Source organism: Gadus macrocephalus, chromosome 11 (assembly GCF_031168955.1).
Source record: "Gadus macrocephalus chromosome 11, ASM3116895v1".
Classification (NCBI taxonomy): domain Eukaryota; kingdom Metazoa; phylum Chordata; class Actinopteri; order Gadiformes; family Gadidae; genus Gadus; species Gadus macrocephalus.
In genome coordinates, this window is record NC_082392.1 from 4,819,021 (window position 1) to 4,839,904 (window position 20,884).

Consider the following 20,884-nt stretch of genomic DNA (forward strand, 5'->3'; position numbering starts at 1 on the left):
CTAGCAACTACCTAGAACACCATAAAAACCCAGTAGTAGCAACCATACAGAACAACCGGGCAACCTCTAGGAATAACCTAGCAACTAGCCAGACCACCGTTACCCATTTCACCCCGAGCAGCCACCATACAACTACAGCACTCCTTCAAGGCAAGCTACACTGCTTTCCCAATTTTCAAGGAAGAACGTCTACTTCCTTGAAGATTCCTTGAAAAACTTTATTTTCAGAAGCTGCAGTTGTTGTTCCGGTCTTAAGACAAGATACAGCTGGAACACTAATGAATTTAAGGCTTAAATTATGAATAAACGAGATAAACTAAAATAACATGGGCATAAATAATGATATATGCTAATAAAACATGGATACCTGGATACCTATTGATCCAGAAAAATAGACTACACGGTGCACTACACATAATAGTAGTTTAAAGAACAGTGAGGGGAAACCAAAAGATAGGTGACCATGTGTACTTTAAAAGCAAGGTCCGGACATATTGTTGAGGTTTTTCATGTTGGGAGACTACACCATGCACTGTCTACAATAATGTAAAAAATCATTCAAACCGGTTTTTCCAGGAACAGGTTGATGCTTCCTTCTGCTCGCCTATCCCCACCCGTCACTTCAGATGTCTGATCTTCTGTGCTCCTTTGACTCCTTAGAATAGATCATTGACTAACCCTATCAAGTTAACACTAATCAATCGTGATGTCAATCCCAAATGACCGTAAGTATCAATCAATCAATGGATGTCCACGACAACTTAACTACCATTCCTATGATATTTTAACACTGATTTAACTATCCATATATCTGTCCATCTTTCCATCAATCTAACGTTAAAGTTACATATACATATAAATATCTCCATCTACAGAAAGAAAGTTATTGACTCTATAGTTATTTCAGCTGAGGTGAAATTCGACAACTTTTGCCGAAATGCCGTTTACCTCGGACATGCCACCCACCAACAGCAAGTAAATCAAACGCAAATATACAAGATTAAACAACCTCGAAGTAGAAGTTGCCAGCTGTTTGGGAGCTAGCCCTGTTAGCTAGCTAGCTGCACGTCGCAACACAACATGAAGCTTAGATAAAAGCATATTCATCATTGTACAAGTATTTATGAATCGTATCTAAATATATCCATATGTTTGTATTTCGACGCATCATTCTCACCCAGACAGGTTGTTATCCTCGATGGCTGGTAGCCCCATCTGGAGCAGCTTATATTCTGGTCCCGATATGTTTGGAAGTTAATGTAACGGATATGTAGTGCAGAGTGGATGGTCAGCCGCTGTTGGCGGGGGAGGAGCGAAGGCAGCTGCCGCGCAGCGGCGCATGCCTCCTGATCCCCGCCCCCCGGATCCCCGACCTCCGGATCTTTCAACGGCGCTCGCAATATTTGGATAATGTTTAAGTTCATCCTTGCTCTAAAGTTTAAACCAACAGTCCCCGATAAAGTCGGCTCAACTCAAAATACTAAATACTAAATTAATCTTGCTTGATATGGGAAATACATCTGCATGGTCAATGTTTTATGTTGCAATAGTTATGTATGACCATTGCATAATCATCAGCACAGTAACTAGCACAAACCCAGATACCCATATTAAGTCAGTATAGCCAATGGGTTAATTTACCTTTAGTGTCATGTTGTGTATCTTGGAGAACTATGACGTTTATGCCAATTATGTTGTTTTCTCTAAACCAGTTGGTTTAGAGTAACTCCAATTCCAATGCATGGAAACACATTATTAGATAAAAACACGATTTATTTTATCCAATAGAATTCTGACTAGAATTCAAAACTGTTTCAATGAGTAAAACCGGATCAAGGGGTTCGGATAATACGAAATAAAATAAAACAGAGATACATATATGTTTGTAAATTGGCCAATAAACAAGTATAATTTAAATTATTGCAAATCTATTTGGACAGTTTTTCCGGTGTTGTTCTCGCACCCCATTTCCTAGTTTCACATGCACGACATTGATCTTGTCCTTAAAAGGTGTTAAGTTGATGGTGTTCCTCAGTATAATTAAATCATGCGTTCTGCAACTTGGAATCCGGAAAAATTAAAATCAAGCATTAATATTCTAATTGGATTAAGGTAGGATGTCTTGGAAATGGTCTAAATAATAGGTCATACATTATGAATATCTTGAGTTTATGAACGATGATAGCGATCTTTACGTTAGTGGGTCATTATACTTTATGACGTGACAGATCTGCTGAGTATGGGAACGGACAGGTGTTCTTTACCCCGCATCCCTGCATGACCACGGTAGACATTCGACCCGCTGATGTTGGCCTTGTGACGCATATTCATATACCTCAATTCTGTTTGATTCCAGAGATTTACAACACTTTATCAGTAGGTTACTTATTCGACAAGGTCACAGAGCACTTGCGTGCCACTCAGCCGGGAAACAAGTTGATCCCCCATAAAATACTTGCACGATAAATTACACACACGAGGATCATGCAGCCTTTAGTACAAATCAAATGCATTGTCAATTGTGATATCACATAATTAAACGATCTTCGATTATTTCTCAGTGACAACGTTTACTAAAATGTATGGGATTTTTTTCCACTGTGGGGTCTAAAGGGCGAACTGCAGTCTCAGCTGCTGTGACTCCTGGTGGGCAGACGACGAGAAGGCGAGGCAGTAATTGCAGCAGAGAGGGCGTGAGGAAAGAGGAGACACAGAGCCCTGGGGGGGGGACATTTGACTCTGCTGCTGTTGGAGAAAGACACCATCCCACCAGTTTCTGCTGTCCAGATTATGAGGTTTCTGAGACACGCTCAGTGGAGAAAGTTTTACGACTTGACTGTATATTTATCAGATGTACAGCAATCAGTACCATGGATGCAACCACTTTATGCATAACCAAAATTGACTAACAGTACAAATGTGGCTGCTGTAGATTTCCTTACCTTCCATCAAAATGACATTCATTATCTCAGTAACGCGTGTGGGTGTGTAAAAGGTTTGAAATGTATGGAATCGACAATGTGACGAGGTAGACCATATTCACCTCAGGAACCAAGGCCTTGTTTTATGGAAAAGCTCTTTATTGAGAAGACACAGATACAGTGGGGTTAAATACAGCCTAAACCCCCAGACCCCAAACACACCACCTGTAGAGACAGGCAGAGGAGCTCCAAGAGACATTGTACAGACAGAAACAAAAGGGTGGGGGCGGTGGTGATGAGGGCGACGGAGGAGGTGGGAGGGACTCAGACTACTTGTAGAACTCGTGCTCCTGTTCATCCTTCTTGATAACGGTCTTGTAGGCCTTCTCAAAGTCCTTGGCCAAGACGATGTACCGGTTTTCACGCACTGCCAGCATGCCAGCCTGCAACACAACAGAACAACCAATCACATCCAAGGCTTTTTCAACAGGAGCCAATGGCAGCACCTCTACCATCGAGCCAATCAACGGGAGCCACGGGTGGCGGCCGTCCTCACCTCCTGGCAGATGGAGTTGATGTCGGCTCCAGATATCTTGTCGGGTCTCGCCACGTCTGAACCAGAGTCAAGAAAACATCCCGTAATACCAACACTGGAAATACTAGGGAGCACGTTGGCTGCAACACAACTCGGTCTGCCAATTTCAGGCCCACAAGGCTGCGGTTTAGTTACACAGCCGTTGGTCTGGTGGTTATAGTTCTTTATCTCACACAGTTTTGTGGAAGATTCAATTCTGATTGGTCGATTAAAACATTGAGTGGTCTGGTATGAATAACTGACCGTTGGTAGGTACATCTTACCATAACCCCCCCTGGCTAAAGCCTCATCGCCCATGTCTAAACTACCACGCAATTCCTCGACTCGCTTCAGCTAGCCAGCATTCCGTTAGCCAAACCAATCCCATTGACTCATCACATACCGGCAGTTAACAAGAAAGCAGAAGACAAACCATGACAATCAGCAGTCCTCCAAAATGATGTTTCTTGTGCATGGGACTTTTGAAGACATGGTGGCTAATTATAGGCGACTAGCCCCCCCCCTCAAAAAAAAACTTTTCAGTAACTACATTGCTCTCTAGTAGTCTATAAAGTTTGGTTCAGTTGTAGTGAATGTGAAGGATACAGTCCTCAAGGTCCACCTCTTCTGACAGGTTCATCTTGCTGGTGATGGTGGAGAAGACCAGACGCTTCTGTCGGCGGTCAGGGAGAGGAAACTCAATCTTCCTGTCCAGACGTCCAGGACGCAGTAAGGCCGGGTCCAGAGTGTCAGCCCTGTTAGTAGCCATGATCACCTGGGAACATTACAGAGTGCGAGTCATGTTAGTAGCCATGATCATTATTTCGGACATAGGTACAACTCTGACATCTTGCATGCGGTGGGGAAATTGGTAAACCTGGACTGATTAAAAATGACCAAACAGCCAAGATGTGAAAGTAGGCCTACTCTCATATTATAGAAGTCGTGTGACTGGAATCTTTTTACCAACAACCGAGTTGGATGGATGAGTGGACAAAAATACTACATGATATTGTAGTTTTGCTTTATGCAAAACATTTATTATAATGAATCTAGCCACTTTAGGAAAGAAAAGGAAGAAGTTAGGCATGTCATTAATTACATATTCGGGGCCAGCCCCAGGCAGTTGGATCTAGATCCAACTGCCTGATCCAACTACAATTAAACCATGTACAAAAACGGTTTAAGACCATGTCCCTGTAGACACGTTAGATGGGATGCCTGTAAATGCAGCGAGGCCAGGGTCGTGTCAACACAGTTGGGCGGGGTCTAGACCAGGTGGCTGTAGACACAGTTAGACGACGTCCCCGTAGACACAGCAGGACCTACTACAAACTCTTCAGACCAAGCTCCCCTATTGGCATCATTTAACTTTGACAAAGTAAGGCAGGTTCAAACAGGGGACCTGTAGGTCCAGACTAGGGAGGACAGCTCACCTTAACGTTGACGTTCTGGTCAAAGCCGTCCATTTGGTTCAGAAGCTCCAGGAGGATTCTCTGCACCTCTCGGTCAGCTGGAGAGGGGGAGGAGGCGGTGCAGGTAAGAGTTTGTATGCAGATGAAAGTAGTCGTAGAATAAGTATGTAGCATAGGACATACCCATACAAGTACTAGGAATTAGAGCAGGTTATACCACCGGTAGTTAGAGTAGTATGTAGTACTTACCAAGTCATAACACCAGTAGTTATGGTAGTGGTAGCAAGTATTACAGGTCATACCACCAGTAGTAGTAGTAGTAGTATTATGAAGTTCTACAGGTAATGCCATGTAGTACTACAGGTACATACCTCCGGTCTGTGCGTCAAAGCGCTTGGTGGCAATAGCGTCGATCTCGTCGATGAAGATGATGGCGGGGGCGTTCTCCTTGGCCAGCCTGAAGACGTCTCGGACCATGCGAGGACCCTCCCCCAGGTACTTCTGGACAAACTCCGAGCCCACCACACGGATGAACGCAGCTGCCACGGAAAAAAACAAAAGACACACATTAGCTACCATTTTGTCAGTTAGCTGACAGGCGAGGGTGGGGTTGAGTTACCGGTAGGGTTGCCGCGGTGTGGACATTTTTTCACACCGAGTAATACGCTCGTGTCAACACCGGTATTACCGGTATAAAAGGTATTACCGTATTTTCCGGACTATAAGTCGCGGTTTTTTTGTAGTTTGGCTTGCCCTGCGACTTATATTTCGAAGCGACTTGTATGCCAAAATTGTGCGTACATAATCTTCGGCCACAAGATGGCACCGTCATTCATTAGGCCTACAACTGAACGCTGCAAGCCTACTGCACCACCGAATAAATTATATTCTCGTCGTCATCGTCCTCAATGTTCTCCGTTTCAACCAAAGCTACCCCAGCCTTAGCTGCAATGTTGTGCAACATAGCTGTCACACATATCACAGCGCATGACTTGGCCAGCGAAAACTGGAGCCCTCCGCGCTCAGGTTTAGGACCGCGGCGCATACGCGTCCGGTGGAATCCCGGTGTCACTGAATTCGGTATACTCTCAGAACTACGAGTGGGACCGACACACCTATATTGCTATTGCAATTTTATTCAGTCTCTCCAGACTAAACGTTCTTGTTTAAATGTTTACAAATAAATGCGACTTATACACCGATGCGACGTATATATGTTTTTTTCCTCGTCATGGAGCATTTTTTGACTGATGCGACTAATACTCGGGAGCGACGTATAGTCCGGAAAATACGGTAACTTTGAAACTAGTTCAACCGCCATCTTCTCCGTCAACTCTCCTCTCACACTCGGTGACAGCGGCTGGCAGCGCGCCAAATCTCGGCGTCTTATAACTTTCGATATATAATAGTATTATATCATTTTATAAATCATAATATCGCCTCCGGATGGCCGTAGCGCGGGGAGCTCACGTAGGGATTGGGCTTCGCGGGGTTTGTTTACCGGCGTTGCTATGGTTACCGGTCTTGTAAGGAAGCACTCCAATTCTCGGCGCGCCAATTCTCCCGCACAGAGCAGAACTGTGGCCTATTCTACACATTTTAATTTTCTTAATTATAATTATATTATTAATTTTTACTGAATTTGTTTTTAATCAATGAAAAAACACAAAAACAAAAAACTCAGTGGTTACGGTATTACCGGTGTTGAGGCCAACACCGATTACTCGGTGTTGCACACCGGTAATACCGTATACCGCGGCAACCCTAGTTACCTGTAGTTTTTCGGTATTGGGGTTGAGTTACCTGTAGTGTGGTGCTATTGGGGTTGAGTTACCGGTAGTGTGGTGGTATTGGGGTTGAGTTACCGGTAGTGTGGTGGTATTGGGGTTGAGTTAGCTGTATTGTGGTGGTATTGGGGTTGAGTTACCGGTAGTGTGGTGGTATTGGGGTTGAGTTACCGGTAGTGTGGTGGCATTGGGGTTGAGTTACCGGTAGTGTGGTGGTATTGGGGTTGAGTTAGCTGTAGTGTGGTGGTATTGGGGTTGAGTTAGCTGTATTGTGGTGGTATTGGGGTTGAGTTACCGGTAGTGTGGTGGTATTGGGGTTAGGTTACCTGTAGTGTGGTGGTATTGGGGTTGAGTTAGCTGTATTGTGGTGGTATTGGGGTTAGGTTACCTGTAGTGTGGTGGTATTGGGGTTAGGTTACCTGTAGTGTGGTGGTATTGGGGTTGAGTTAGCTGTATTGTGGTGGTATTGGGGTTAGGTTACCGGTAGTGTGGTGGTATTGGGGTTGAGTTAGCTGTAGTGTGGTGGTATTGGGGTTAGGTTACCTGTAGTGTGGTGGTATTGGGGTTGAGTTACCGGTAGTGTGGTGGTATTGGGGTTGAGTTACCTGTAGTGTGGTGGTATTGGGGTTGAGTTACCGGTAGTGTGGTGGTATTGGGGTTAGGTTACCGGTAGTGTGGTGGTATTGGGGTTGAGTTACCTGTAGTGTGGTGGTATTGGGGTTAGGTTACCGGTAGTGTGGTGGTATTGGGGTTGAGTTACCTGTAGTGTGGTGGTATTGGGGTTGAGTTACCGGTAGTGTGGTGGTATTAGGGTTGAGTTACCGGTAGTGTGGTGGTATTGGGGTTAGGTTACCTGTAGTGTGGTGGTATTAGGGTTGAGTTACCGGTAGTGTGGTGGTATTGGGGTTGAGTTACCGGTAGTGTGGTGGTATTGGGGTTAGGTTACCTGTAGTGTGGTGCGCCACAGCCTTGGCCAACATGGTCTTTCCACAGCCTGGAGGGCCGTACATCAGGACTCCCCTAGGTGGGTCAATACCAATCTGAGGGGTCAGGAGGAGAGGAGTTAGGGAGACCAGCCAGCCTTACACCGTGCCTGTGTGACAGACAGACAGACCGAGCGATCTGCTATGGCATAAGCTAATGGGGATCCTTTAATAAAGCAAATGAAACATAAAACAGACAGAGACACACACACACACACCTGTTTATAGAGCTCAAAGTGAGTTAAGGGCAGCTCCACTGCCTCTCTGACTTCCTGCTTCTGAATGTCCATGCCTCCAATGTCTGCATACATCACATCAGGCTTCTGGTCTGAGAGGAGAAACCACAGTAGTTTTATGGCACATTTCAGTTTTTTTGTACAGTTTTGCTGTAGCAGTTTTTGCCATGGTACTGTGACCCAACAGGGCGCAGATTCACTAGTACCACAGCTCAACTCCACGGAGTAGTTGGCGACAGTTGTGTGTGACAACTCTCTCCAATATTGTACATTTGGACTGCAGTAACAATTTAAAAAGCTCTCGTCATCGTTCCATTAGGCCATTTCAAACATGCAGTCATTCTAACAAGTTGCAATGTTTTGGAACGTTTCCTGCACAGGGTCATTCCTGAATGGGAACGGTAAGTGGGGTTGTTAGCCGGTTGGTTGGTGGAGGGTTACCGGCAGTGAGCATCATGATGCTGCTGTCGGCCTCGGGCGGCAGGACGTCGACCAGGGCGTTGCTGTGCTTGTGGAGCGCTACTGAGGCGTTGGGCTTCAGCAGCTCTCGGTCAATGGTGCTCAGGATGCGGACATAGTAGTTCGACCCTGGGAGGGGCACAGAGCAGAACTACTGAGTACATCTCATCTCCAGCTCCCGAATTAAAGATTTCACACTTGCCACGGTCAGCATCTTGGCAGTTCATCTTACAGTTTTCGATGGGACCTCTATGTCTAGAAACTAGCAAATATGTGGGAGGACAAGTCTTGCGTTCTAGGAGGTGTTAATAAGGGCCTTCGTTGGGTTCTAGGAAGTGTTTACGAGGATGTCTGTGGTTCTAGCAGGCGTTGAAAATGAGGCGTGTTGGGGTTCTAGCAGGTGGTTTCTAGCCTCGGTTTGACCAGTGATGGTGTACCGGTGGTGGAGCCCACGATGGCGGTGTTCTGGTCCACGGCCTCCAAGAACTGTCCGATGACGAGTGGAATGCTCTGGATCCTCTTCACCTCCTCCTGGGCGTGGAGGAACTCCTTCTTCAGGTTCTTCTGCTCGTCCTTGATATACTCCTCCTGCACCTCCAGGAACTCCAGCTCCTGCTGTAGCTTCTGTAGAGGGAGGGAAGGGGCATGGGCCCGACATCAGACAAGTTGGTGCCTTTCAATGACACTCAAGAAAATCGAATTATTGGCTTAGTCCGACTATGATTGGATTATTAAAATGCATGTATACACGTTAGTCGGACTAAAATCGAATCGGGTTACTCATAGTCGGGTTAAGATCCCTGGATTATTTGTTTGTTAGTCGCAATAAGCATGTATAAGGTAAATTCGATTATAATCGGATTTTGCGTAACCTTCAATGCGTGTTGTTGTCGCCGTCGGAAAACGAGAAACTTAAAAGGGGGAGGAAGTCGGTGTCGTGCCAATGTAGTTACCCCCTAAAAGAAGTGTATCATCATCAACATGCATTCAGTACACTACGCTTCTGTGTACTGAATATCAAAAAGCGCATGTGTGTGTGCGAGAATGGCTGTGTGTGTGTGAGTGACTTCAGCGAGTGAGTGGACGAGCGAGGAGATTGAGCGGTTGTGTGTGTCAGTTTAGTGAATGAACGAGTCCAGTTGTGTCAGGGCAAACGTGTACTTTTAAGTTAGTGGAACTACGAATAAAGTACCCAGCCTGACAATAATCGGTGGCCGCTTCATTCTGACCTATAAGCAGACCCACTGCCGGTCAAAGTGAAGGGTGTTACCCCCGAGAGAACATCGGCCCTGGAGGGAACGTCTCACCTCTGCTCCTCGACAACGGTCTGGGAGCTGACAGCATGAAAGGTTAACACTTTGATTTCACCCAAGGCTGAATTAAAAGTACATGTCTTTCTAAATGTTGGTCATCAACAAGGTTCTAGAGTAGTAACTTCGTGCACATCTGTCAAAATAAATGTTTTTTTACAATCTTTATTCATTCATTGTGCTTTGGCCGAACTGACGTGGATATTTTCTGATATTAGGAACCTTAAAGGACTGCGTCGGGTTCTCTGACTCTCTGGTATTTCAGCAACAAGTAAAGACTCGTAGTGGGGGTTATCTCGGCCATGGTGGAGAAGGAATTGGTGGAAAGGAACTTCGGCTTTGACTCTCTGAAGTCCAGATTGTAACGCGGCATGGAGGAGAAAGGGATTGTTGCCGTATGCGGAGGAGTTGTTCCGCCGCTGCCGGAGGAGTTTGCATACAACCGAGATGTCGGAACAATGGAGCGCAGGAGAAATTACATGGACCCGAAGTCAACTTACAGCTGTCTACTATAAACATCAATCTCGAATGCCGCCTGAGTTTGTTGTTGCTAGTGACGTAAAGAGGTCAACCGGTGGCTCTATTACCACTAGTTTAGATGGGCACAGTGCCACCTATCGTACCGGGGTATGAAATGCTTCGGCCAATGAACCGATTTTCTCACCGCCATGTATACTCAGACAATTGCACTTGTCCGATTAAGGAGCATAGTCAAACTATGGTTTTAATCTGATTAAGATGTGCATGTTAACGTACTGATTGTCCCGATTGGTTGCTCAATAACAAACCGAAGTTAACTGAAAATAAGGATTGTTTGTACATGACAAAAAAATGGCTTGTTTGCAACATGCAAAGAATGGTTAGCATGTGTTTTGCGGAAATCCGTATTCAGTGTTATCAGACCTGACCGATGTCTTTAAATGTAGAATTTAAAATACAGCCAGACCATGCAAAGACCGATGGTGTTCCTGACCACTTTGACGGTTTCAACCCATCCCCACCTTGTATCTGCTGTATAGGTCTTCCAGATCCTCTGGTTCCGGCGCCAGGAAGGAGAGCGCGGTGTGGGGTCTGGAGCTCTGCATGACAGGTAACTCCTCCTGCAACAACACAACAGTATCATCAACACAACTACAACATTATCACTTCATTAGACTTACCAACACTACAGTATCAACATCATTAAATACCAACATTTTTATCAACACCAAATATATCCTCATCAGCACAAACATTATTACTAACACTTTTATCAGTGAAACATTACTACAGCATCAACACTAACAACAAAAACACTACAGCATCATCACTAAAACGTTATGACTACAGCATCATCGATGACAAAAAAATCCTGACTACAACATCACTCAAACAAAATGGTTATTACAGCATCAGCCTGAACAACATTGAAATATAATTACAATAACATCACGATCACCAAAAGATACATGTTTTGGTAAAAACACTACAGCATTATCATAAATTCACGATAACACAACAGTGTTCTTGTTCTGTCAAACACCACCTATCATTTGTATTTGTGGATTTCATTGTACAAATCATTTGAACGAATCTGTCCATCTAACAGACCATTTTAGTTGTCTTCCATTCCTAAAATATGTAGTTTATGCGTTTCATTATATAAATTGCACTGCACAACCGTAGGTTTTAAAAATGTATTAATTAAGCGTATCATCATCATAATCAATACTTAAAAACACCATTTACTAGCTAGCTAACACCATGCTAGGAAACATGAACCATGATACTGGTCCGAGTCAGCTAGTCAAACTATATATTTAAAACAGTTTAAGGTGAAACAATGACGACGGAACGCAAGTGATCAGGTTGATCTTACTTAAAAGATCAAGTTTAATCGACTTTCATGTGTCAACCCACTACATTCGCGCTAGCAGATGTTAGCTAACCGCTATCTGACTGGCGTGACATAGCAGTTGTGTCGAGATTGAATGATTGTTTTAGTTCATATGTGCGTCGTTCTAAACTACATTTATGAAATGACAAGGTCATGCAACGCACAAAAAGCACAATTTTACCACACTAGCCGAAACATAATAAAACTTTAGGGTTTCATTGTAGAAAATATGCGCTAAATGTAATTGAGTTTATCATACCGGGTTCTTCTCTACGGTCACTACGTCCTCCATGTTGAATCGGTCTGCTCTGCCGACGTCACTCTGACGCTCAAAGGAGTCTGGGTAATGCAGTTCAATTAAATTCACAATATCTTTATTGATGTCGAGTGTAACATCTAACAGATCAAAACATATGCAAATATAATATACTTTTAGCAGTGTATTGTGTTTGGTTGAAAACAAGTGGAACTCTGTTTATCCTTTGGAAAAGTTGTATGAAACCCCATTTGTTTCTTGGGAGAGCTGTCGGGTCCAGTTGCGATAACAACATTTCAGCCTCCGCCCTCGCCATCCTCTCTTCTCAATCACCCCCACCCATCCAGCGGCAGCGCAACCTGTAGCGGATTGTAATCCTTTTTTTTTTCTTTTTTTTAATGTTGGCTGGACATGCAGCGGCTCTTTGTGTCGTGGTTGTTAAGTGCACATGCAGTCTGTTGCGAAGAGGTTTCTTGTGCTAATAACCTTCAGTAGCGGCTTGCTCAACGCGTCTCTGCCCTCACTGTAAACACCCTCTAGCTTTCCCGGTGAGAAGGCAGGAGCGACTGGCCGTCCCGCGGCTCCAAGAAGGCAGTGAGGCATCAAGGAGACCGCCAAGAAAATACAGGTACAACGGACTGCTTCTAATTAATTTGACCTACACACACAAGTTATTGATTGTTCAAATGTGGGTCTATTTTTTTAATCAATCGAACACGTTCTGCCAACACGCCACGGAAAAAAAACGTGCACATTTTGGATCATTATCGGCTCACATTATTTGAATCACAAATGTATCCTTTGAAAGAAATAAGTTCGACCTGTATCCCTTATCTTCATTTCTTTATTTTCGTTAATATGTCATGGCTGCTGAGGCTCTTAATTAATTGTCTCTCTCAACCTGCGAGATAGAAAATGGAATACTTTCATATTCTCTCGTGTTGTCAGATGAGGAAGTAGACTATCTTATTTCTTAGCTGATATATAATTTATAGTTAGTATGGTGACCGTGCATCAGACAGAGCTGACATTCCTTACTAACTCCCACCTCATCTGAGCTGTGACTCCACCCTTTTGCTCAAAGCCTCTAGGATTCAGCCCAGGGCTGAACACACACACACACACACACACACACACACACACACACACACACACACACACACACACACACACACACACACACACACACACACACACACACACACACTCAAACACACACACACACACACACACACACACACACACACACACACACACACACACATAGAGACAGACACAGACACACACACACACACACACACACACACACACACACACACACACACACACACACACACACACACACACACACACACACACACACACACACTTAGGACTATAGGAAATGGTGCACTGGCCTGTGGGTGTGTATTCATGAGTGTGCGTCTGTTGCAGGATGTGGGTGCTGGGGCTCCTGCTCGCTGTCCTCCTCCTGATGAAAGGTGAGTCGATGGGCATGGCCTGTTGCCATGACGATTGCAGGAGCCTTGATTTACATGTGTTTTAGCACAGACGCTAACAGCTACATGCTGTGTATATATGTATGTGTGTGTATGTGTGTGTGTGTGCGCGTGTGTGTGTGTGTGTGTGTGTGTGTGTGTGTGTGTGTGCAATGAGTGGACACACACGACGTACAATGCGGCAGCCCCCTAATGTAAAACCCCCCCTTCCCTCTCCTCCCTCCTCACCCTATTTTGACTCTCTCCCGGCCCGTCGCTCTCCTCCCCTCCATCCACGAAAACTCTTAACCGCGTAGCACAGCATCCTAGCACCCCTGCCTACTGGGTCAGTAAACCCTCCATTCAAGCGGAAGTAGGTCCACCTCAGAGTTGACTTGCAACCAATGTGATCTGAGTACTCCTGCCAGTTGAGATGGTTTTACATCAAACAGTAAAAACAATGCTTGCAATTGTGAAGGCTGTCATCAAAAACCCATGGCATACCTGCTCGGCCTAGGATGTGTAGCCAATAGAAACGACCACTCTGCAAAAACCATCTATCATTAACAAATTTGTCCTACGGGGGATTAATAAAGATGTGTCTATGTATCTTTAGCTGGAAGTAGCTGGAAGAAGATTTCTTGTATTTTACTAACTTAAGAAACCCATTTTACCGTTCAACGATTGAAAGAAATATTTGGGGGTTTGCTGACTCTTGATTGACCTGTCTCTAAACTCACTGTCTACCCTCTACCTGCTCCTTAATGACCCGTTTCTGTACTAACTGCCTAACCTCTACCTGTTCCTTAATCACCTGTCTGTGTACTCACTGTCTTACACCTACCTGCTCGTTAGTGACACCGTCTCTGTATTCACTGCCTAACCTCTACCTGCTACTTAATAAGCTGTTTCTATATTATGCTATGTTATGTTAAAAGTCAAATGTTTCCTTCTTTTGCTCTGAACTTAACATTCTCCTCCCCTTCTAATCTTCTCCTCTTTTCTATCAAGCTCATCAGCCTCCCCCCTCCTCCCTCCCTCCGTCCCTCCCCCGCCATGAGCTTTCCTCTCTCTTTCTCTCTGTGTGTGCCGCCTCTTCCTCACCACCTAGAGGGGAATTCTGATGAGAAACGACATGGTTTCCTCCCCCCTTTCCCCTCCATTATTTCGCAACTCAAAAAAACAAATGCACCCCAGAGGTCAAAGTTGAAAGATGAATGGTTGAGGTCGAGGCTGAGGAGGAGCTGCAGGTTTGTTGAGTCGACCGATGATGAAGACGATGATGATGATGATGATGATGATGATGAAGACGATGATGATGATGATGATGATGATGATGATGATGATGATGATGACGATGATGATGATGATGATGATGATGATGACGATGATGTTGATGAGGATATCATATATAGACCTATGTTTCTATATATGAAGGACCGACAGCCAGAAAGTCTTTATTTCTCCTCATTCTGAAGAAACAAACCAAACATCTTCTGGAAAGACGAGTGGAATAAACACAAGTTAATGATTAAATAAATACAAATAAATAAATAAAAAAGCATGCGATTTAGCAACTAACCCTGGCCAACACTAAACATAGAGCATATATGAGGACGGTTGCCGCTAGCCGCTGCTGTGATGACTTCCTAAACCAAACCCCTCCAAAGATGAGGGTGATGTTTGGCTGGCTGGAGCGGAGGTTGAGTGGAGGGGAGGTGTAGGAGTGAGGAGGAGGTCCTGGTTCTGACGCTCTCCTCCCTGAGCCAGGACAGGAGTCCTGGGGGGCGTGTGTGGAGGTGGACTCGGACACGGAGGCTGTGGCCACTGAGAACTTCAAGCTGGGCTGCATCTGCTGCAAGAGGAGGGCGGAGGTCCCCGCCACTGCCTCTGTGGATTGGTACTACATGAAAGTCCCCAACACCAGCTTCGTCCAGGTACATACCTCACCCTGACCCAGGGACACACCTACACCCTCACCCAGGTTCAGTCCTCACATTGACCGAGGTACACACCTCACCTTGAGCCAGGTATACACCTTACATTGACGCAGGTACACACCTCACCTTGACGCAGGTACACACCTCACCTTGACGCAGGTACACACCTCTCATTGACCCAGATACAAACCTCAGCTATCAGCTATGAACACTATCTACATGTTCCCATATATCTAGTATATTCAGTTATCTACATACTATTATATTGTATATTAAATAGTGCTGTCAGTTAAACGCGTTATTAACGGCGTTAACGCAAACCAATTTTAACGGCGTTAATTTTTGTTAACGATTAACGCAATTCTTATTTTTTTCTGTGGCTCAAAACAAAGAAGCAGCAGCCCGACTGCTATGTTCAAGGCAGTATGTTTGTATAATCATCGTTTAATTGCACTATAGGCTTTTTTTTTGTATTGTCCTGTTTTGATCAGTATATGCCAATGTTGTTATCAATAAAAAAACATTTGCACAAGGCAAGCCGATGCACTTCTCCATGTTGATAAGAGCATTAAAATTAGAACAATTAATGTGACAAAGAAATCAAGGGATATTTAGCATAGAAAAAACATTTGTGATTAATCGCGATTGCTCGCGATTAATCGTGAGTTAACTATGACATTAATGTGATTAATCGCGATTAATTATTTTAATCGCTTGAGAGCACTAATATTTAACTTCATCTAGCGACACTCTTACAGACATATATATTATCTTAACTAGAGGTTTTCAAAACAGTTATATGAATATATATTCTATAAACTAGGTGATCATGCATATAATATCTGATGTAGCCTCTATAATCTCCATGCTACTGCAGCAAGTTGATATCTTTCCAGCCTTTCTCCGCACTCTAACGTAATCAGCTGTAGAGGCAGGAAGCTCCGAGGCGGCAGAGTGGTTCAGAAAGCATCACATGCATTATAGAAGAGCCGCAAACAACCCCTCATCTGAGATGACAACTAGGAAATAAGATACACCTCTTACAATAAGGAGACAGGAATGCACATGTTTACAATGCACAGAGAATTTCTAATTTCTCATGTTTCCTAGGCTAAGTCTTACAGACCTAGGACGACCCTACCTACCCTAGATTGGTAGGGGTTAGGGATGTACCCTCTCTAACTGGGTAGATTGATAGGAGATAGATGTGTTGGTAGGGTGGTAGGAGGCTGGGTAGGTAGCTTCTACTACAAGCCTCTTGTCATGGCTAGATCTACAGCTACAAGGACAAGGACAAGGACATCACCATGGACCCGCAGTTCCACAAACGCTTGACGTGGAAGGGCAGCGAGAATAGCACTGACCTGCAGGACGGCTCCATCCTCCTCCACAACGTGACCACTAACGACACGGGGCTCTACCGCTGCGAGATCACCCGGAACCTCACCATCGACAAATTCTCCCGCATCCCCACCTACAGCCAGAAGAACTTCACCCTCACGGTGGTGGAAAAACGTAAGATCTCAAAGCCTGTTTCGATGGATTCAAACCACTTCTAAACTAGACGCATTCAAGGCGGGGTTCAGTGAGACTGAAACATAACATTTAAGTAAAAACCCCCTGGACGAAATGTAAAAAAAAGTCCCACCAGGGGTTATGGTTTAGTCTAAGTCTATTGGGCTAAAGTCTATTGGACTAAATCTCCAGAGCATTTCCTTGATCTCCACCGATCGTTGAAGCTGCTTGACAGGGCGTTTAATCGGCCGCTGAATTGTCTTGGGGACTGAGGATGCTTCTGTGTAGCCTAGCAGGAAGTGTTTTAACGATGTTCGTCTAATGCATCAGACAATTACACATCACTGCGCCATTTGGCCAGATAGCACGTGAAGGACTCTGAAGGTTGTGATTGGGCGGATAATCAACTTCGCTTCTTCATGGTGCTCTGATTCGAGTGCTCAAGCAGTAGGGAAATGTTTTTGGAATCTAGCCCAGGCTTCCTCAGTACAAAGAAAAAACGATTCAAAAGTAAGAACGGTTATAAAATGTATCACAAGATGGACTCTACAGTAATGGTCCCTTATTTCTAAGGTGACATATTACACCACCAGGTGTGTGAGTGTGATTATCCTTTACAAGCCGTTTTGAAAATAGGCCTCTTCTGACATCACAAGTGGGCTCGTCCACATCGATGTGTGCTGGATAGCTCAGACCAGCCTACCCAGTGGACTGTAGCAAACGTTGCTCATCTATCTTGTCACAAATCTAGGTGGACGCGCCCACTTGTGATGGCGATTTTCAACACGGCTTGTAACGGCTAATCACTGTCACCACTGGTGGTATAATCTGTCCCCTTTAATTTGTCACGTTCCCCAGATAGAATAATATCAATATCTGTCTCTGTGCACCCCCCAAAAGCGACCAGGCCTGATGCCTCCATTATATCGGAGGTGATGATGTACGTCTCCATCATCGGTCTACAGCTGTGGCTCCTTGTAGAGATGATCTACTGCTACGGGAAGATCTCCGCCGCCGGGGTGGCGCAGAGGGAGAGCATGTCAGTACACACACACTAGGGCTGGTGGGCGATTAATCGAATTTTGATCGCGATCTCGACTTTAGCGTCAAACGATCAGAAAATTAACATAAACGATTTTTTCGATTTAACATTATTATTATTTTTTTTTAATGATTTATAGAATGGGCGGAACGGCTGGACACGTATCTGTATATCATTTTAGATTGGAACATTTTCTTTTTGACCATTTTGTGTATTCTATTAAGGCGAAATTTCTAAGTTCTCAGTTACAAAAGTTCTTTTTGGGATAGACATGGTGAATAAATACAAAATGTTTTCAAACTCAAAAATAATCGTGATTTCAATATTGACCAAAATAATCTTGATTATGATTTTTCCCATAATCGAGCAGCCCTAACACACATACACACACTGTGTATATGATTTAATTTGTTGTAATCGGCATCTCACCTTGTTTTTTTCTCTTTCCTCTGTGGTCTTCTTATCTCCGTCTCTATCAATCAGGGCTGAGTACATCGCTACTTCTCCAACTGAAAAGAACTCGGAAGACCTTCTGGTGGACGAATAGATCTAGTAGGATTCTCTCTTGTAGATAATTGATTGTAGGCTATTGTATGTTTAAAATGTTAAATAATTTGTTTCTAAATCAAAGTTGTGGGTTTGTATATAAGTGTGTGTGTGTGTGTGTGTGTGTGTGTGTGTGTGTGTGTGTGTGTGTGTGTGTGTGTGTGAAAATATACAGTGTGTATATACAATAACACACATTTAAATGAATACATATGTTTTATTAATTTAAATATTTTATTTGAATGTTCTATTTAAGCTCAAGATTGCACTTGGGACCCTGTGCCTGGAGCGACCGACGGACCCCTGCAGCTAAAGATGAGAGTTTAAAGGTCAAGGTTTAGGTTGGAGGTTAAAGTTTGTAAGTATTAAAGCGATAGTTCAAGTGCTGTCGTAAAAAAAGTAAACGCAATTGCCGCAACTTTGTTTAACACAACCAAAGTAAAGTGCAGTTTGCAAAACCCAATCTAATTACCATATAACTAATTAGACTTTGAAATATCACCTCGATTGGCTAACTGGATGGCTAGACATTACATGCTTCAGTCTTAAACAGCCAGTGAGCCACTTTATCAGATGGATTTAACATGTGATTTTGTGAACTCTCAGCCCATTTTAGGATGACGATCATAAGACAAATTACATCCTTTAAAATGGTGGTTTTTGGATCACTGGCTTTACATAAATCACAGCATTTATATATACATACATACATACACGCACACACACACAGGGTTGTAAATAAACCTAATTATGCAAACATAATCTTAATTTAAAAGGCAATTGAATAATGGCAACACTTTGTATTGCTCTTAAGTTGACCAAACTTTTGATTGGGGTATATATATCTAAATGTATAAATAATACGTATAGATTTATTTACTTTTTAACCCTCATTTATAGGCTGAATGTTCAGAACTCTTCCATGTTCCATTTTATCGCTACACCGATTTTGTTCATGTCAATCTAAGGGCAAGGATTACACTGCCATGGTAAAATGTTACACTAAACATTTAAACTATACGAATCCTCAATGTTCGCCCTCTAATAAACAGGGTTTTGCTGCATTGTTGATGTTGTAACATGGTTTAAATTGCATGATTAGATATTAATGTATATAATTGTATGAAACCTTTAAAGTATTATATCCAATTACTCCTCATGCTCCTTTCCCTATAAGGTGTATTGAAATATTGGAGCCTAAAATACATTAAAACCTTTTTATTAGAAAGCCATGTCGTTCCACGTTTATTATATTTACTATCTGTTGTGTATTCTTCAAATGAGTTGTCATAGTTTAACACGAGTTGTGAGATGTATGGAGGAAAGACCTAGCCATTGGTATAGGTCATCAGATGGTAAGGGCCGACTGTAGAAGGTGGTATAGTCCACCAGATGGTACAGTCCACCAGGCAAATGACTGGGGAGTTGATTTTTGCGGTTTAGTGCGTGTAGGAGCTCCGATCTCTTCAACGGGATGAGAGGTGCTCTCTATGAAGGGATGAGAGAGCTATTATTCTCTGAAGGAATCTTCTTCCGTCGTACGTCCTTAGACCTTCATTTCTGTAGAGGCGAGCCAGTCCAGCGTCCTAAATCAGACCACGCTCGCCGTTCAGGGCCCGGTATTTGGGGCAGCTGGTTAGGGTGTGTTCCACAGGTTGTATGGGGGTCTCCTCGCTGGCATTGGGAACCGTCTGTGATGCCCCACTTCAGCATGGCTGCTCCGAAGCGTGGTCCCACACCTGTTCTCAGGCGGTTGATGTTGGTCCACTGCTTTCGGTGGAGGTGCTGGCCAGGAACGGCTCTGGGATATTTGATGTACTGGGGTAGCCGAGATGGTTCTCTGAAGGAACGAAAGCTCGAAAGCAGGGGTCAGCAACCTTTTCAACATGCAGTGTCAGTTTGACATTTTCTCGTTAATGAGTGTGCCTTAAGCAACAATATATAAAAAATGAAGCTGAATTATGACACAGCGACCAAAAACATTTCCAGAAGACCTGGAATTGTACTATTTCCATATAGTCCACAATCATGCATCAACATTTTAAATGTTTTTTTGGGTGTTATATTTGCTACATGGGCTTACAAATATAATTACATATGTCCTTATCTTAAAACACCATTTCCAGAAACTCATTAAAAAACATAGTTGCACTGTGAGAAATGTAAAAAACGAGAATATATGAGAATGTTGAAACCATCCACATCAATATCTTTAAACACATGTACAGCTATGCAAAACCATGTGAAGGCGATGCATACTGCAACAACACCACTTGCAACAATATTTTAAATATTTTCTTTTCTATTACTCACAACATAGGTTTAAAAACTATTAATTGATCCCATTTCAGAACATTGCTTTCTGTAACTAATTAACATATTTGCACTGGGAGGAAATGCCCAAAACAGAATAAAGTGCGAAAAAGAAATCGGTAGTAATGATTATGCTGCCGCATTGTGCTGTGAATTTTTTTAATAATACTTTTTTTTTCTTTTAAGTGTGCCAATGATTATGCTGCCCCGTGCCAGTGGTGGCACACGTGCCT

At 43.6% G+C, this 20,884-nt stretch overlaps 2 protein-coding genes across 3 annotated transcripts; one reads left to right on the forward strand and one right to left on the reverse strand.

Moving 5' to 3' along the window:
• Nucleotides 1-3,059: 3,059 nt before the first annotated feature.
• On the reverse strand, nucleotides 3,060-11,975 carry psmc4 (proteasome 26S subunit, ATPase 4). Its single transcript, XM_060065338.1, has 11 exons — nucleotides 11,821-11,975; nucleotides 10,687-10,785; nucleotides 8,813-8,999; nucleotides 8,358-8,504; nucleotides 7,899-8,008; nucleotides 7,644-7,737; nucleotides 5,282-5,449; nucleotides 4,932-5,008; nucleotides 4,102-4,270; nucleotides 3,478-3,533; nucleotides 3,060-3,364 (listed from the first exon to the last, which is right to left on the reverse strand). Exons 1-11 carry the CDS (start codon nucleotides 11,851-11,853, stop codon nucleotides 3,251-3,253), a joined length of 1,254 nt encoding a protein of 417 aa, XP_059921321.1. The 5' UTR covers nucleotides 11,854-11,975; the 3' UTR covers nucleotides 3,060-3,250.
• Nucleotides 11,976-12,174: 199 nt separating this feature from the next.
• scn1ba (sodium channel, voltage-gated, type I, beta a) lies at nucleotides 12,175-19,570 on the forward strand. Of its 2 annotated transcripts, none has more exons than XM_060065347.1 (7): nucleotides 12,175-12,445; nucleotides 13,252-13,298; nucleotides 15,066-15,232; nucleotides 16,507-16,750; nucleotides 17,651-17,789; nucleotides 18,276-18,344; nucleotides 18,595-19,570. In XM_060065347.1, the coding sequence occupies exons 2-6, from the start codon at nucleotides 13,253-13,255 to the stop codon at nucleotides 18,337-18,339; spliced, it is 660 nt and encodes a 219-aa protein (XP_059921330.1). In that variant the 5' UTR covers nucleotides 12,175-12,445; nucleotide 13,252; the 3' UTR covers nucleotides 18,340-18,344; nucleotides 18,595-19,570. The 2 variants fall into 2 exon arrangements, with proteins under 2 accessions (XP_059921330.1, XP_059921329.1); XM_060065346.1 differs by having other exon boundaries at nucleotides 16,555-16,750.
• The last annotated feature ends 1,314 nt before the right edge of the window (nucleotides 19,571-20,884 follow it).

Excerpts from the sequence above, each read along its gene's own strand:
- scn1ba (XM_060065347.1), top strand. The coding sequence starts at position 13,253 with ATGTGGGTGCTGGGGCTCCTGCTCGCTGTCCTCCTCCTGATGAAAG. Across the intron at positions 15,233-16,506 it reads CCAACACCAGCTTCGTCCAG|ATCTACAGCTACAAGGACAA; the intron begins GTACATACCTCA and ends TGTCATGGCTAG. Across the intron at positions 17,790-18,275 it reads GTGGCGCAGAGGGAGAGCAT|GGCTGAGTACATCGCTACTT; the intron begins GTCAGTACACAC and ends TCTATCAATCAG.
- psmc4 (XM_060065338.1), bottom strand. The coding sequence starts at position 11,853 with ATGGAGGACGTAGTGACCGTAGAGAAGAACCCG. Across the intron at positions 9,000-10,686 it reads ACCTATACAGCAGATACAAG|AAGCTACAGCAGGAGCTGGA; the intron begins GTGGGGATGGGT and ends CTCCCTCTACAG. Across the intron at positions 8,009-8,357 it reads CATCATGATGCTCACTGCCG|ACCAGAAGCCTGATGTGATG; the intron begins GTAACCCTCCAC and ends TTCTCCTCTCAG.